This window comes from Monomorium pharaonis, chromosome 1 (assembly GCF_013373865.1).
Source record: "Monomorium pharaonis isolate MP-MQ-018 chromosome 1, ASM1337386v2, whole genome shotgun sequence".
NCBI lineage: Eukaryota > Metazoa > Arthropoda > Insecta > Hymenoptera > Formicidae > Monomorium > Monomorium pharaonis.
In genome coordinates this window covers 38,618,899-38,635,156 of record NC_050467.1, presented here as the reverse complement: position 1 = coordinate 38,635,156, position 16,258 = coordinate 38,618,899, and the positions used below count along the sequence as shown (strand labels likewise).

The 16,258-nt window shown below is 44.5% G+C and overlaps 1 protein-coding gene across 4 annotated transcripts in view; it reads left to right on the top strand.

Moving 5' to 3' along the window:
* LOC105829451 (paired box protein Pax-6) overlaps window positions 1–14,234 on the top strand; it is a 33,589-nt gene extending 19,355 nt beyond the window's left edge. For 2 of the 4 annotated variants that reach the window (XM_036292819.1, XM_036292807.1), the window contains 5 exons: window positions 1,931–2,095; window positions 2,516–2,598; window positions 7,182–7,405; window positions 7,737–7,999; window positions 11,124–14,234. In XM_036292819.1, coding sequence (XP_036148712.1) covers window positions 1,931–2,095; window positions 2,516–2,598; window positions 7,182–7,405; window positions 7,737–7,999; window positions 11,124–11,272 — 884 coding nt within the window. In that variant the 3' untranslated portion in view covers window positions 11,273–14,234. The remainder of the gene's footprint in view (window positions 1–1,930; window positions 2,096–2,515; window positions 2,599–7,181; window positions 7,406–7,736; window positions 8,000–11,123) is intronic. The other 2 variants (XM_036292814.1, XM_036292824.1) reach the window with 2 other exon arrangements.
* The last annotated feature ends 2,024 nt before the right edge of the window (window positions 14,235–16,258 follow it).

The window sequence follows — 16,258 nt, the reverse complement described above, 5'->3', positions numbered from 1 at the left end:
TGCATCTACTCTACTTGTATCATCCCGCTCGATTCATAAGAACGTTTTATTGTGCGATTCCAAATCCTCGACACCTTATACAAAGCATGAACGTGCACATACGCGGTCGGGTAGGGAAAAAGGATCCATCCTGTATAAGTCTAATAGGATCACGAAAATCGAGCCTGCGGCTCCGTTCTGAACTGGAATCAGTCCACGAATGACTAACCCAAATGCGACCGCCCTCAATAGACAGATTATGTGAATCGTAATAAAGTGACAGGTAGAAAAGTGCTGCCCTCGCTGGCAGCGAGTGCTCCAAAATATCGTGGTCGATACTTTTCTGCAATCTTGAAATTCATATCGGTTTTTATCTATCAATCTAATCTTATCCAGAAATAGATATTTTTTAATATTATCTACATTCTCCATATAGTCTGTCAAAATGTCAAAATATCTCTTTTCATAATATCGATAATAACACTAACGCTAAGTCAAATATAAATAAGATGCTAAACGATTTTTATAAAACTTGTATTTGTTTAAAGGTTTAAAATCGAATCGCCACTTATAAGGTAGTTTATGCTTTGCTGGATGCGTCAAAGTGCCGCTTACAGTGTACACTTGAATGCACAGGAATGCATCGAACGGTCGATCGCGGTTACTTTGGCCACAGCGGGCGTATTAAACGGCCGGATTGTAGAGAGCATCGGGCTAATCTCTTCTCTTTCTTCGCCGGGCGTGCGTCGTCACCTAGAAAATTAAAGCCAACGATCCGTCTGCAGCGGACCGCCGAGGATCGTTCTCGGTCTGGTCGTTACGCGCAGGGGGTGTTCGCGAGGAGATCCGGGGGAGGGAAGGGTGGTAGTGAGCTTCGCGGGAAGGAGAAGAACGGGAGCTGATGGTTAGAACGATGAGGCAGGAAGGACCGGAGGGTAAGAAAGAGGCGTGTTTGGGGTGCCGGTATTTCTAGTCAAGGGGGTTTTGCAGGGTCGAGTCCAATTGGGGGTTGCGCGGGGGTTGAGATGAGCGAACGAGAAAGCGAGCAGCTGACGAGCGAACGGTATATATGTATATATATATATATATATATGTATATACGTAATACATATGTACATACCTATGTACGCGAGCGTAAGGGTGTACATATATATGTATATACATTCTCTCCATTGCCGTACGGAGGGACGGACACGAACAGAGCGAAGGTACGGAGGGAAGGCACTGGGAGGAATGGAAAGAGACGAGGGTGTGGTGCGCGGAGGCGGAAAGTAATCGCGGCCCACGGGGCTTGACGAGGGGCTACCCTTGCGCGCGTACGAACCGACGCAACGCGAGACGCGACCCCGAAGACTGGTCGTGCACGCCTGAACGCGCGGCGGTGTCTAGGAATCTCGAGAACGGCGAGATCGCGTTACGGGATCGACCGATTGATGTGCCGCGCGAAACGGCAGGTTCTCCTAATTAAATCGCGACGGTCGCGACGTTAGAAAAATATTGAAGATTTCGGACAGTCGATCTTTAATATTAGGTGGTGAAAAAAATAATAAAAGAATGATTCTTTTGAGGTCTACAAATTCAGCTGAATACAAATCTGAAGATAACTTTTACATAAAAATAATTTTGGTGGACGTTCATGCGTGATTAGCAATGCTGCAAAATATTTTGATACTCTAGCAACCAACTTGAGTGTCCTACGTATAATTATTTTACGATCTGACAAGTAATTATTTTCAGATTTGTGTCCAGCTAAATTTTTAGCTTTATTTCAGCAAAATCTTTCTTTCCGTGCACTTGACACAGTTTAGAAAACAAAACGGACAATTGTTATGTACGATATAATTGTTCTTCAATTGTAACATGAATCTCATTGTGCAATCGTAAATGTGGAAGATATTTAAGACGGGTGAAACAATACATTTGAAGGAAAGATAATTAATTCTTGTTCCAGACACTGGGTCTCTATTGTCGCATCAGCAGGAGACAACTTCGGACGGTAATTCGGAGCACAACTCCTCTGGTGACGAGGACTCGCAAGTGCGGCTGAGGCTGAAGAGGAAATTGCAGCGCAATCGAACTTCCTTCTCTAACGAGCAGATAGACAGCCTCGAGAAAGGTCAGTAGAAAATCCTAAAGGTTATCAATCTTGACAATCAATTCCAGTATACACCGCCTCAGAAATCTCGTACTTCCCCACCCCCCCTCGACTGTAAACTTTTCTTTCGATTATACCCCTTGTCTTAATTGGACTTAAAAAAAAAGTGCTTGTTTGTTCAGTGCTAGTTTTTTCTCGGTACTTAAATTTGAAATAAAACATTTCGTATTTTTCTTATTCATTCGCATCGATACAAAAAAGCCATCGGTGTGCCTCCGATATATATCGAGATTAGGTATTCTTGTCCGTTCAATCTCCGAAATCCGTTCGGTCAGGAGAAAATACGCGATGGCCGGCAAGCGGCTTCGCGTATATCGCGATAATTAATGCCGACGACGCGGCTAAATAACGAGCACTTGTTGCAAACTGGTTTCGTTTCAGAATTCGAGCGGACACATTACCCGGACGTGTTTGCACGGGAGCGTCTCGCCGAGAAGATCGGATTACCTGAGGCACGTATCCAGGTGAGTGTGAATGTGCGAATGCGGCGTGTGTGCGCTTCGCTCCACCCACCTGTCCTCCTCGCTCCGACCCCCTCGCCCTCGCAACGTTTTCCCCGGGCGCGTCTTTCTCTCTTCTTATTCCGCCCGTTTCTCCCGGGAGGGTCGAACGGCGTAAGTGCGACGACGCCCTTTCATTAAACGCTTTTAACGTGCGGCCACGTGGTCGTACGTGGGGAACATTAAACACCTCTGACGGCGAGAGCTTGATACCGCCCGCGAGACTCCCAATGAGATTTTCTCACCTCTTTCGTCCGACTGCTCCGCCGCCATTTATTCTTATACGTGACCGCGCGAGATTTTCCTCGTCATTTGCGACACGTAGATGGGCGATTTGTTTGCCTGTTAGAATTTAAAAGTATGCGCCTGAACATACATCCCTCGACAATAACGCATCGATCATATTGGAAATTTTATACGTGCTACGTTCTAATCTCGCCGCGCCAGACTCTAAGAATTATTAGATGAATTTTGATAATTAAGAAGAGTATGGAAGCACAATGAGATTTACAGATCTAAATGCTTTATTGGACTGAACACATCCGAAATGATAATTGAATTTCGCTCGACGTTTCGAAGAACTTGGAAAATTCTGCAAATTCCAAGAATCTTTGATTGCGTCGACAAAACCAAGAATCACGAAGAGGAAAACGAGAGACAGAACCCCGACGAAGAATCATTTAAATTATAAGATCAGGAAAACTTGCAAAACCTCGCATTTAAAGTGGGTAATGTCACTGCAACCTCTTGTTCGTTTCCTCATAAAGTTTCCGCAAACTCTCCGTTCGCCATCGCTTTTCTGCGAAGCAAGTTTACATTCTTCATGTGATGTGACAAAGGTTGCGACTTGTGGAATTACGATAATCAAATTAAAGAAAACATAAATCTTAATTTTCGCGATAATTAAAAGATAAAAAAGTTAAACCCAAGAACTTGGAAGATTTATTTTAATAATCTCGATATCTAAATAAATTATTATAATTTATTTCGCATTTATACCTCATTTTTATTGCATTTTTGTATTGTTTCAATTTATTTTACTCTTTATATATTTTAATTGATTGTATTACCTTATCTGAGATCAATGGATTGCATCAGGAGTTCAATTTAATTCATTAGGTTACCCACTGTATTTCAGTTATGAATAGTTCGACCGTTGCATTGCAATATTAGTTATAATATATGTATATAACATATACGTATTGTATTTTCGTCTCATTGCCATAGTGATCTGTTCTAAATAATTATTAGCAGCGTGGAAATGTTATTTTCGATGCGATTACGTTGTCGTTACGTAACCACGTCCATAATATGTGTTGACGTCGTTCAGCAACTTTCTCAGTCCGATAACACCTTTTACTTTTTAATCGTGCAAGGGGTGCAAAATGTCGTGTTGTATATAATTATATAATAAATATCAACGTCGAACCACTAATACGTACATAGCCTTATCGAACATTGTTTGGCCGCGTTTACCCTCTACCTTTTGCCGCACTCTCACCTGCACCATCGTGCGATATGAAGAGACGGAAGGGTCGACGAAGTGGTCGCGGGGTTCGGTGTGGTGGTAGTAACCAGGCGCGCTGAGCGTTATGTGGACGTACAAACAGTGCAAGACCATGTTGACGCATGTTTTCAAGCCTCGTTGGCTGGTATTGATCTTGCTAAGTGCAGGAAACCGGGAGTTCCGGCGTGGGAGGGAAAAGGAGAAGTTCGACGAGGAAGAGAGAGAGAGAGAGAAACGGGAGGAAGAGGAGGAGAGCGAGAGAGAGAGAGAGAAAGGAAGGCTAAGCGAAACCGAGCGAAACCGAAAGAGGGTGGAGAGAAAAAGACAGTGAAGATTGCCGGGGAGGAGGAAAGAGAGAATCGCGGAGATCGCCGAGCTGGACCGATTGCCGGACGATCGTTGAATGGTCGAAGTATGCGAAAGACGAAGAATGAAGTGCCGGGAACTCTAATGGAACGTGGAACACATTACGCGTAGCGCGGCGCGGAGCGGCGCGGCACGGCATGTAAACGCGGCCCGCCCGAACGAACCGCGAGGGATCGTGCAAAAGGCCTAAGAGGGTTCTCGGACGCAACCATGGCAACCATGCTCGCGTCCCCAGGGAGGTCGCCCTCCGATTGGCCCATCCCTCGCTTTTCCACCTATATACCTCGGCCATGGCCACGAGATTCGCCACGCCGTACTACCGCCACGTCGCCGGCCGATTATCATCCGCGGGCATTCCCTAAGTCGTCTCGTGCGAGCGCGATGGCCGATCGCGCCACGAGGATTATAGCGGGATGCCAAATGAAACGGGCGCAAATAATAAATCACGAAATCACGGATGTTAGATATGCGCGAAATCTGTCGAGAACGATATTGAACACCACTGCCAGACAGGGTCTAGATAAAGACGTTTATTTTCCTCTCGCTTGCATCCTTTCTTTGGTAAAAATGACAGTCTTCGCGGCGTGGCAGTATTCGTCGTACGCTTCATTAGTCTCTGAAAGCACCGGCGAGGCGTGTAAACGAGCGAATTTCTTGCGCTTCCAGTCGGCACATCGACTGAATGAAGGTCGAAAGTTTCAAGGTTCCAAGAAACCAGAGTCGGAAACCGGTCCCCCGTATTTCGGCCGTTGACGACGCCGAGGAGATGAGGAGGTCTGCGTTTCTCTCGAGTAGGTAACACTAAGGACCGAACGTGTTCGGATCACGGACTTTCGCGTGGATCGATTCCGACGAGTTTTCAGGACGAGGGAGGACGAGTTTACGAGGGACGATAGTATTGGGCGGAAGAAGCCCGCGCTGCGGGCGAATGGCAGATATTTGACGGTGGGGTGGCCGAACACGATTTGCTGCGCCAATGGGAGGACAGGAGGATAGAATTTATTTTTTGATTCAATCGAGGGCCCCCGTCGTGCTCGTAGCACGCGGCGTTATACGTGAGATTGCGGAAGACCTGTATTTCTACGTTGATAGCATTTCTTTCCGCTGCGAAAAACATCCCCCGCCTTTTTTTTCCTGTATCGCACACGCGATAATTCGTTACGCCGAAATCGACAGAAATGGAAATTGCCGTTATTGCCTTATCCTTCATTTTTATCTGCGCGCACTAGCATGCAAAAACTTGGGGGTTACTCTCTCAGAAACTTTAATTGTAATTACGCAACTGTCGATTGTACATTAAGTACGTATAATTTATTACGTTCCGATCTTTCTTAATTAATAATCGAGTCGTAAGAACCATATGATATACGCCAATCAATATTAATACATCAAGGTTTTGAATTACAAGAGAAATTTAATAACCTTGATAATAGTAATCATATATAATGGTATTAAAATATTGCTTTGTACAAGTTAATCGAAGAGCGTAATAAATTCGCACATCTGTGCATCTGTATAAAATTGACGCTATTGAACTATAATGCCACATATATATATGTATATATATATATATATATATATATATATATATATATATATACACGCGTAAAAAAGAGATGTGAAAGCCAAATGTACGGTTCATGGATTGCTCTAAGTGCCGGCGAGGGAAAACCGATATATCGAAGGGGACGAATCCTCTTATCGCCGAAAGGAATCACAAAAATCAGGAAATCCGTGCAGGCGCAACGCAGGGAAAAGTCTCGATAAAGTCTCGATTTTTATTATACAAGCGTCATGTTATTTGGGATCCTCTTATCGCTTCGGCATAGTGAAAGGACAATCGTTGGAGCCGCTATTAATTCTTCAGTATTTTCATCACACCGTCACATTTTTATATAATTCTGACGTACTCTTCATCTCCTTCTAATTATAGTACTGCAAAGAAACAAGGAGTCGATTGAATATATAAAGGTTAAAGTTAATCGACGTTTTAAAAATCTAATAGCATCGCAGATAGAAATAATCGAAGACCTTCGGTCCGTCCGGGACTATTAATGCGAGAGATCGGCGCGATTGAAACGGTGTGTTACATACAGCATGCTCTTTCTCGGATATCGAGCTCGATGCAATTTGCAGTACAATCAGAGAAACTCTCGAAAAGAGACGCGTACAAATGCGACGAGGGGCGTCAGGTAAAAACGTGCGGAGAGGATGCGCGAGGGAAGTGCTGGGCGAAGGGACGTGTACGCCGCATGGGAAAGGACCAAGCGAGCAAGAGTAACTCAATTTCCCATCTGACAACTGCTCAATTGCAATTAACAAATTGGAGGGGGCGCCTCGTGCAAATTCGCGCGCGCATCTGTCCGCGCCAGAATTGCGAGAAGAACGTCTGGGCGCTAGATTTCGCGCTATCTCGGGAGAGTAGGCACGAGAGAGGATCGGTCGGATAGAGGCGGAAGAAAAAAAGAAGGGAAAGGAAGCGAGGCGACAGGGTGGTGCGGGGAAGCGTAAGAGCGTTCTCTCCGGAGAGGAAGCAGTGGAGAATCGTGGAGTGCGAACGAGTGCGAATGAGGACGAGTGCGGATGATGCGAAATACCGTGCCGGCGGCGGCGGCGCCGAGTGTGCGGCTGCACACTTATCGTAACAAAGGCACCGTCATTGTGTCGGTTGCAGGTGTGGTTCAGTAATCGCAGGGCAAAGTGGCGTCGAGAGGAGAAATTACGGAACCAGAGGAGGGCCGCCGTCGATCAGGTGGTCGCCGGTGGCAGCGGCGGGGGTAGCAGTGCCGCGCCTCCCGCGGCCACCCCTGCCACACCGCGGCTACCCTTAAACGCCGGATTCAACGCCATGTACTCGTCGATACCACAGCCGATCGCCACCATGCCGGACACGTACAGGTAAGGGGACTTTTGCGACTTTAAAGCGACGCGACAGCTGTTTCTCTCAAATATACAATTTATCTGCAAGAATAAATACCGGTCATACGATAACGGTCATGCGGTATTCGTTATTGCAAAATGTGAAATAACCCTGTTGAAACTTTGTTAAATCTCTTTTACAAATTTCATAATTTCGATGTTAAATAACATAACAATTTCTCTCGTATATCCTAAAGCTCTGTTTGAGAGCGAATGAAATTACACATCATCGTAATTAGAGTTCGCCGCTCGTGCATGTCAATCGTTTGTCCGTTGTTCCTCGATATGGATGCTTCATCTCACTTCGCAGCTCGATGTCAAGCAGCCTGGGCGGGTCAATGGGTGGTAGCTGTCTTCAGCAACGCGCCGAGGGCTACCCGGCGTACGTGTTTCACGAGCCTCTCCACTCGCTCACGCAGTCTTACTCTCACGCGCATAGCGCGGCCGCGGCCGCGCACTCGCAACCGCATCGCGGTATCCCGACGTCTCACGGTGGCACCCCCACGACGCCAGGAGGACAACCTGCCGGACCAGGCGGAGCACCTTACCAGCCGACGACCTCGACCGCAACCGGTGAGTCCTTCTCGCTGCGACTAATTTGCCGTGTTTCTCTGCACCTCGTGCTTTCAAGGTCACTCAAGAACAATTTAGGTAGCGCCAGGAATAATTAACGTTTGCCGGAAGCAATCAATGATGTCGCTTTAAGAAGCGCAAATGCAACGTGCCTTCTAAAACGTTCACTAGCAGAGCGATATTTTTTTTTAGAAGATTCTTGAAAAGATTTCTTTCCCGATTAAATTCAACAACTGAATCGATTTTCATGATTCTTATCTTTTATTTGAAGTTATTTCAAGAGTAAACATTTCATACTGCGGGAGAACGGTTTTGCTGACGTGTCTACAAATTTAGTTAGATGTAGATTTGAAAAAATAATTTTTATTAAATCGTCAAAGTAATTATGTTCAAAATGGTTGTGGAACGTCAAAAACTTTTTGAAGCATTCTTCACCATGCTTGTCCTTCATAATTGTTTTGATGGTCCAGCAAATTTATTTTCAAATTTGTATTTAACTAAATTTTTAGATATCTCAACAAAATCTCATTCCTTTTGTGTACGGTTATGTCGCCTAGTAAAAATATCAAAAAATTACGTCATATTTGCAGCAATAATAGTCTTTCTTTAAAATCTTTCCAATTATTTAGATTATATATTATTCTTAACGAATTCCATGTATTCGAGTATACAACACACGTATACAGAAGTGCGAGAACGTAATGATAGAACGAACGAATCCTCGCCAAAAACCAGTAAAGGTTTTCGTTTCCAATTTTCGCCCAGCGCGAGGCCGCCGTTTCTTCCTCGTGTTCTAACCGGCTCAAAGCGCGAAATAAAGCGTCGAGAATTACCTGGGAGCCTCTTCACACGCAATCTACATAGTCCTGCTAACAGAACAAGAGAGAGGGAGAGAGAGAGAGAGAGAAAGAGAGAAAAAAAAGAGAGCGGGAGAGCAAGAGAGAGAGATATAAAGTGCGAGCGGGCAACGACGCGGTCGCGGCTCCACGCTCGCCCACGGAATTGTAAAAGGATTTTAAAACAAATCTCGCATGGCGCCGCTGGGCTGAATCGAAGAATGGGATGTTCGGCGGTTTTCCAACCCCGCCGATGTAGCTGGTGAATTTTCCATTTTCTCGACTCAACTTCTCTCTCTCTCTCTCTCTCTCTCTCTCTCTCTCTCTCTCTTTCTTTCTTTTTACGTGGCGGCTGGCTTCTCTGGTCGACTCTTCCTTTTCTTTTCCGACTCTCTTTCTCTATTATCCCTTTTCTCCGTCTATCTCCACATCTCACCCTCTCGTCTTCCGTTTAGCGAAAGCCACGGAGGGTCGCGCCTCTTCTCGCAGCCCGCGTCGCCTCTCGTCTTCTCTCCCTTTCTCTCATCCCCTTCTTCGTCTCTGTACCCTTCCACCCTCGGGGGCGCGCGCTCGCTCCTTCGTGTCTATCCATCTATTCGTCTCTCTCGTCGCCCTCCGTCGCTGCCGCCGGGCTCCCTTTTGCCTCTTTCTCCGCGTCTCTCTTTCTCTTTCTCTCTCTCTCTCTCTCTCTCTCTCTCGCTTCCTCTCCCTCCTGAGGATATACAGGGGTGAACAGAGGATGTGGATGGGTTGGGTCTCGCCTCGGCTGGGCGAGCGCTCAATAACGTGCGAACCCAAAGGGGAGGAAATACGGGGGTGCGCGGCGTACCTACAGGAACGGAGCGAAGCGCAAGCCGGAATGGTGGAATACTGCGGAACACGCGCGCACCCCGTGTCCCGCCCGCCCGCTGTCCCTCTCGCCGTCCCGCACACTCTTCTCGCGCGGCCTCGTCTTTCTTCCTTTCCGCTCTTTCGCCCCCCTCGTTTTCCTGCTGTTTCTCCTCCTGTCCCCCCGCGTGGTCCTGCTCCTTACGTGCGGAACGAGCCGCGGGTTATCCATCATAATCGCTTTACGTGCACGAGCGCCGTAAGGACTTTCACCGCGCTCGTTAGCGCCGCGCCTGTCCTGCCAGCTCAAACGGCGCCGTTTTCATAGTTAAGTAGCCGCCCCTTCCGCGGAGTTAGCGGGGTTCGACCGCGGAAACGAGCGTAACCGCGCGAGTTTGCCGCTTCGCAGTTGGTGGACGTGGCGAACGAGAGAGAGAGAGAGAGAAAGAGATAGATTCACGGATATTCGATTAATCCCTCGACATCAAGATGACGAGCGCTCCTCGGATATGAAGTCGAAGATGGAGTTCTGCAGATTACCAAGATGCGATTGAATGTCAGGATCTAAGAAGTCGCGTGGCCAAGAAATTGTTTCGCGGCATCGATCGCTCTTGAATTAAACATGACTCGATGCTGTCTGAATTAAATTTCGGAGGTGCAAAGGTGAATCGGATTCCACCTCTTCTCGCACGAACCCGTAACCATTGTTACATCTGCCGCGTATCGATATTTCGAATAACTTCAACAGCCGAATAAAAGTTGGTCGGCGTCATTATGGCACGCGTTCCCCGTTGTAACGTTCGCCAAATTACCCGTCTTGCATTTATGCCATAATTATGACTCATGCGAGGAACGAAGTTACGACGCGAGGCCCCATAGAGCGTAAATGTTTTCGCGGAAGTTTATATTGGATTAGACGCAGCTCGTTAAGGTGTTTAATTCAAATTGCAGAAGTGTGCGAAGCCGCGGCGTACTATCATAACCGAATCCTATTTATGCAACCGTCGCCGCGGGCGACACTCGCGAATGCGAGTTTCATGTCGGTCTACTGTAAATACATACCCGGTTGTTTTTAACGAATTATTCCTATTGCGTTTCGCGCGATTAATGACGCGTTTTGCTCGCAAGACGACTGACGGGACGGGACGAGTCGCTGAAGCTTGGATATTTTCTTAATTCAAGAAGACAATGAACGAGTGGTGTTACGTAAAATAGTAAAATAAATTAAATCATTAAACAATAATAGACAAGACGCGTAATATTTAAAGCGGGTTACGTTTAAAATGTAAATCTAAGGTAACCCCGAGATATAATAACTCCATCAGATTCGAGGCCATCAAATAATACCGGTAGAAAATTAAATTTCTATTTCCTATATGGCACGATTCTATTATTCGTATCCGTGCTGTATCTGTACAGAATTGCTTTTTATCTTCCGCCGTTCCGTTTCCCCTCGACAGGCTCTCGCAAACGTGCCATCGCAAATGCGCTCAATCCCCCGACATCTCGAACTGTTCCAGGAGTGATATCAGCCGGCGTCTCGGTGCCGGTGCAGATTCCCTCGCAGACCCCGGACCTGACGGGCAACTATTGGCCGAGGCTCCAGTGATCCCAGCTCTTCGGGTTCCCGCCCGCGAGCTTGCTCGTAGGCCAGGAGAGCCCGCCGCCGCCGCCGAGCGCCACCCCGGGTGCGGTGCCACGACCGCTCCTCGCCTCCCTTGGGATACCGACGCAGTCGACGACGCAGCATCAGGCCCCCAGCACACCGGCGACCACCCCCGTGCACAACTCCGACACCAGTGAGTGAAACGACTGAATTTTCCGTAACCCGTGCGTGCACCGTCGCGCAAGTGGATTCCATGTTCCGAGAAAGGGCCGCGGTGTTCCCTCGCGCTTGGCTGCCGACGGCGACGACCGCCGTCGCGACGCGAAGAGAGACGCTACGAGGAAACCTCGCTTCGGTAACTCGCGTGACAGCGTGACGCCGCCGCCGATCGCATCGAAGACGCGCAGTTAGTGTCGGCTAGTGCGTGGAATGAACACAGTTCCGATTGATGATGCGAGTGTCGGAAATTTCTCTTCGTTCTTGAGTAAGTTGAAGAATTCCGTTTCTTTCTTTTTTTTTTTCGCGTTCATTTATTTATTAACGAGCGCACTCTGTCCGTAAGTGCAAGCTGACAAAGGCCAACAGACTTCTTTCATCGGGGAACATTATCGAGAGCATGACAAATGACGTTGCAATTACTTTATAGTGTTCCGATCGTTCGGACGATATTTAATTGTTCGTAGAGTTAATATCATTAGTCGTGTAATTTCCTCGCATGCTGAATTAATAACTCGCGTCCTCGGATGTCGTTTACGACCGTCAATTTTCTGAATGGCAATACCTATCTACGAAACTATTCAATTAGGATTAGGAGATAGGATAGGTCTCCTCCCTCCCTCCCCCCCCATCCACCCCTTTTTGAACAATTTGTAAATTTGCCGACGCCCGCATTCGGCGATCGTAATGGAGCAGCAGCTCGTCGCAATTAAATTCCCCTTTGAAATTGAATGAAAAGATTTTTTACCAACGCGATCTGATTACACAGAGCGGAATTTTAGGCAGCGCAATAAGTTTTATAATTCGAGCTGGAACCAATGGACTTTAACTCATCTTCCACTTCGTGTCTGATCTAGATTTCGTAGATGTATACGCATGACCCCGGGTCACGCAGGGTAATTACCTATTCACGATAGTGTGTGTAAATGATTTTATGTTACGCTACCGTCGTTACCACGTCGAGAATTTTTGCGTGAAGAACCACTAGTTAATGTTAATATTAAAGAAAAGAAAAAAAGAAACTTTCTTAAGCTATTCATTACATAATTCGAAAATGATCTCTCGCATCTGATCAATCGATAGCTTTACCGCTGTGTATAAGATTCTTTTTTTTACAAATGTCATATAACGCTGTCCGCGGAAAAGTTATTTTTCACTTCGTCCAACGCGAATTCTCCCTTTTAGTTACCCGAAGTCGATCGATGTCAAGAGCATTCATTAAATTTACAGCGGCTCCCGTTTTTTGGTATCGGGGAGCTTTATTACCGGATTTATTGGATAGCGCCGGGCGCATATTGTTTGCCGCACGTTGTATCGGTTTCCGGCAAATATTTTCCTTCGTGTAAGGGCGGCCGCGAACCGCGTGGAAATTGAAAGGGAGCCGCAGACACGTAGGCGGCTCCCGCCGAAATATATTCTCGCGAGAGTTTAGGGTGGCAGTCTCCCGATGAGGCTGATTTCGTTGCGGGAGGGAACAGTTTGCGGGGGTTGATAGCTGCCTGGAGGGCGGCTTTTTTTCCAGCGAGGCCGGCCATCGTGTCTGTCGGCAGATATGGCGTCGGAAGACACCGCTCTCGAAAGGATGTTGCGGCCTCAGTCCGTTTGTGAACGGTGTATATCGATCGACAACTCATTTTCATGGAAAATATCTTAGGGATATGTAAAGGAAACAATTTTTAAATATATATTTATATTTATTTATAATATTTTATATTTTTTATTTATACTTTTGAATAAAAAAATTCTTTTGAGAAAAATATGCAATTTTTTATATTATATATATTTGTGCTGTTATTTATTTGTTTGTTGTACTTGATATAAAGATATTGTTATTATATTATTATTAATGCGAGTGGTTCTTCACGCTAGGGTTCGTCGCGTTTTGCAAATTGGGCACGCAATAAAGATCACCGCGTGTATTTCGAATTATGCTAGATTTAAACCTCATCGAGATCAGTGTGCAAGATTTATCGAGAATAGCAATATTACAGTTTCAGATCCCCTTTAACGTAGTAACGCGAATAGCACTTTTTTAAATTTCGCGTAAGCTATTTAACACATTTGCGAGCATGAACACAAAGCGGAAATGTTCGATTTGAAACTCTCCTCATTTACACGTATCTCCATACAATGTTCATTCCGGTCCAAGATACACGATTCTAGATTAAGACAATCCAATCCGTAGCTTGTACTATTATTACCATAATGAAGGCACAGTGATGTACGAGATCGTGAGGAATAAACCGACGCAATCATAGAAAAGATTTCGCGAGTGTCACAGTAACGCCCGAAAGAGGCAAATAGCAGTGGACGTTTGCGTCGGGTATTTATTGCTATTAATGTAAATGTATCGCTGAGCTAATGGGCCGAGGAGGCGGATTCGTCCTTCCAAGCGAATCGCGAATATTGGTGCTCGCAGTAACGAGAAAAATCTTATTGGCATCGAACTCGTTAATCGTCGCCGCACACACGATCGAAGCACATTCTTTCGATTATGCTGTATAAAGATAATTGTAAGATAGCATTTGTTACTCTCTTTAAACCAGTACTGTAAATTAGAAATAATTATCATTGTATATATACGTAAGTAAATTAGACGAATTCTCCAGTTTCGTTCGAACGTATTCACCTTATAAACTAATGCAACATCTTATCCGTGTATTAAATGTTTTCCCTCACCGAAATGATGACTCCGTTACTCACACCGTGCAGCAGCAGAACTTCAATAAAATCAAATGATCTGAGCCTACATTTATTCACCTATCATTTCGCAAAATGAGTCGAACGCGTAAGCGTTTTCGTTCGAAGACGAGTTTTGGAACGGATAGATAAACATGTGTAAAATTAATCACCGACAAGAATACGGGAAAATACAGGAATTTTGCGTAATAATTTTATGCGTATTATCCAAAAGGGTAATCCTGCGAATAAGGCGATTGTATTTATTGCTATTTTATTTATTGCTACAATCTCTTCACCAACGTTTATTACTTTACATCACGAAATTTTTACAGTAAATAATTTCAGCGATCATAGAGATAAAAATTTAACGATTCTTTAACGATTATTTACAAAACTAGATGGTATAATTTAAAAAAAAATCGCAAGGAGAAATATCAACCACCTGTGCGGCCTTATTGCGATTTCAACGGGTGTGTATATGCGTGATCCATTTAATCGATGTATTTCGATCACCACCTAACCGGGGAGGAGTAGCACGTTTTTTTAGTAATTGAGTCGCGCCGCACGATCGCGTCGAATAATTAGTCACTGATTCGTAGGTGTGGAAAAAACGGCGTGAAAATAGCGACTCGATATTTTCGAATTTTCCCGTTCCAGAACTCGACACAGCGGGATTTTTTTTTCAGGAGGCGGCATTGTGGGCGCCGTTATTTTCTGTCGCGATGTGAATATTTGCAGGGATGTTTCCTTCTTTTTTTTCTCGGTAACGCATAACGACCGTTTTATCGACAATGCTAACGCGTGTCGTAATAAATGTAGGTGACGAACTCTCTACAATTAATCAGCAGCCAATAGATAACCGTGGACGATATACACATTGTGTTAAACAGTAACGTGTGAAGTATGTGTAAAATTACGCCGCTCGGAGTAGCGTCGCTCGTTTCTCGTCGGCGTTTACACGGTCACGTAGGGTCGTGTAAACTTGTTGAACGTTTATACGTGAAGAGCACTTAATGGAAAGTGTATTGTGTACATTAGTAAATTTATATTTTTGGAAGAAAACGGAAATAAAACCAGCGTAAACTGAAAAACGTTGGGAAATCTTCGGTGCGTCTGAACGGCGCCGTTGTAAAATTGATCTTGCGATTACTAAACTCCAGTTCGAGACAACTTTCGTTTAAATCAACCACTTCCTTGTTAAAGAAATTTCATGCAGCCGGAAAAGAATCGTTGAAGAATTTTTTCAACATTAAATTATACATTTTCTTTTTATATCAGATTTATAAAATGTTTTATAATTTTTGTTATTTATATAAAAATATTGTCATCTTATATATATATATATATATATATATATATATATATATATATATATATATAGATGCATGTGCACGTAATTCCAAAAATGAAGGAAAAATAGAGGGAAAGGTGTAAAACACTTGGAAAGATAAAAAGCGCCCACAAAGAATTCACAGGGATCCGAAGTAGACTAATATATTTGATATCTTCTTTATAAATAAATTTATTGTTAATTAACTTTTCCAAATTATCGTATGGATTTACGTGTTTACCAGACATTAATTGATCCTCTTTCTCTTAATTAAAAAAGAATCTATCAAAATTCTGAATGTATTGCATGCAAATACGCTTCTTCAGTGCAAAAATGAGATTATATAAAATCGAAAAAATAAATTGTAAAAACATTTGCATTTATCGATATTATTACTATTTTGCTCGAAGTATTCCGGGATGAATTGAATACGCATCCATTGAATAAACGGTTGCGTATTATACATGTCTGCACGAAGATCCTCTGCACACAGGCGCTGCACTTGCAACAGGCTGTGCCGTATTTCGCGAATAGTAGATTAAAGTACTTCTCATTTATTATGTTACCTTTGTAAATCTCTGCGTTTGCATAGAACTTTTGCGAATTGAACGTTACCGCAATTTTATGCATATAAAATGCATTTCAGCGAAATTATGCTTTAGTCGTTATGCAACCGACATTACGCGGAAGTGGTTACGCGACTTTCTTATTATCTGTAATGATATTACTAATAACAACTACAGTGTATGAGTATTAACAAA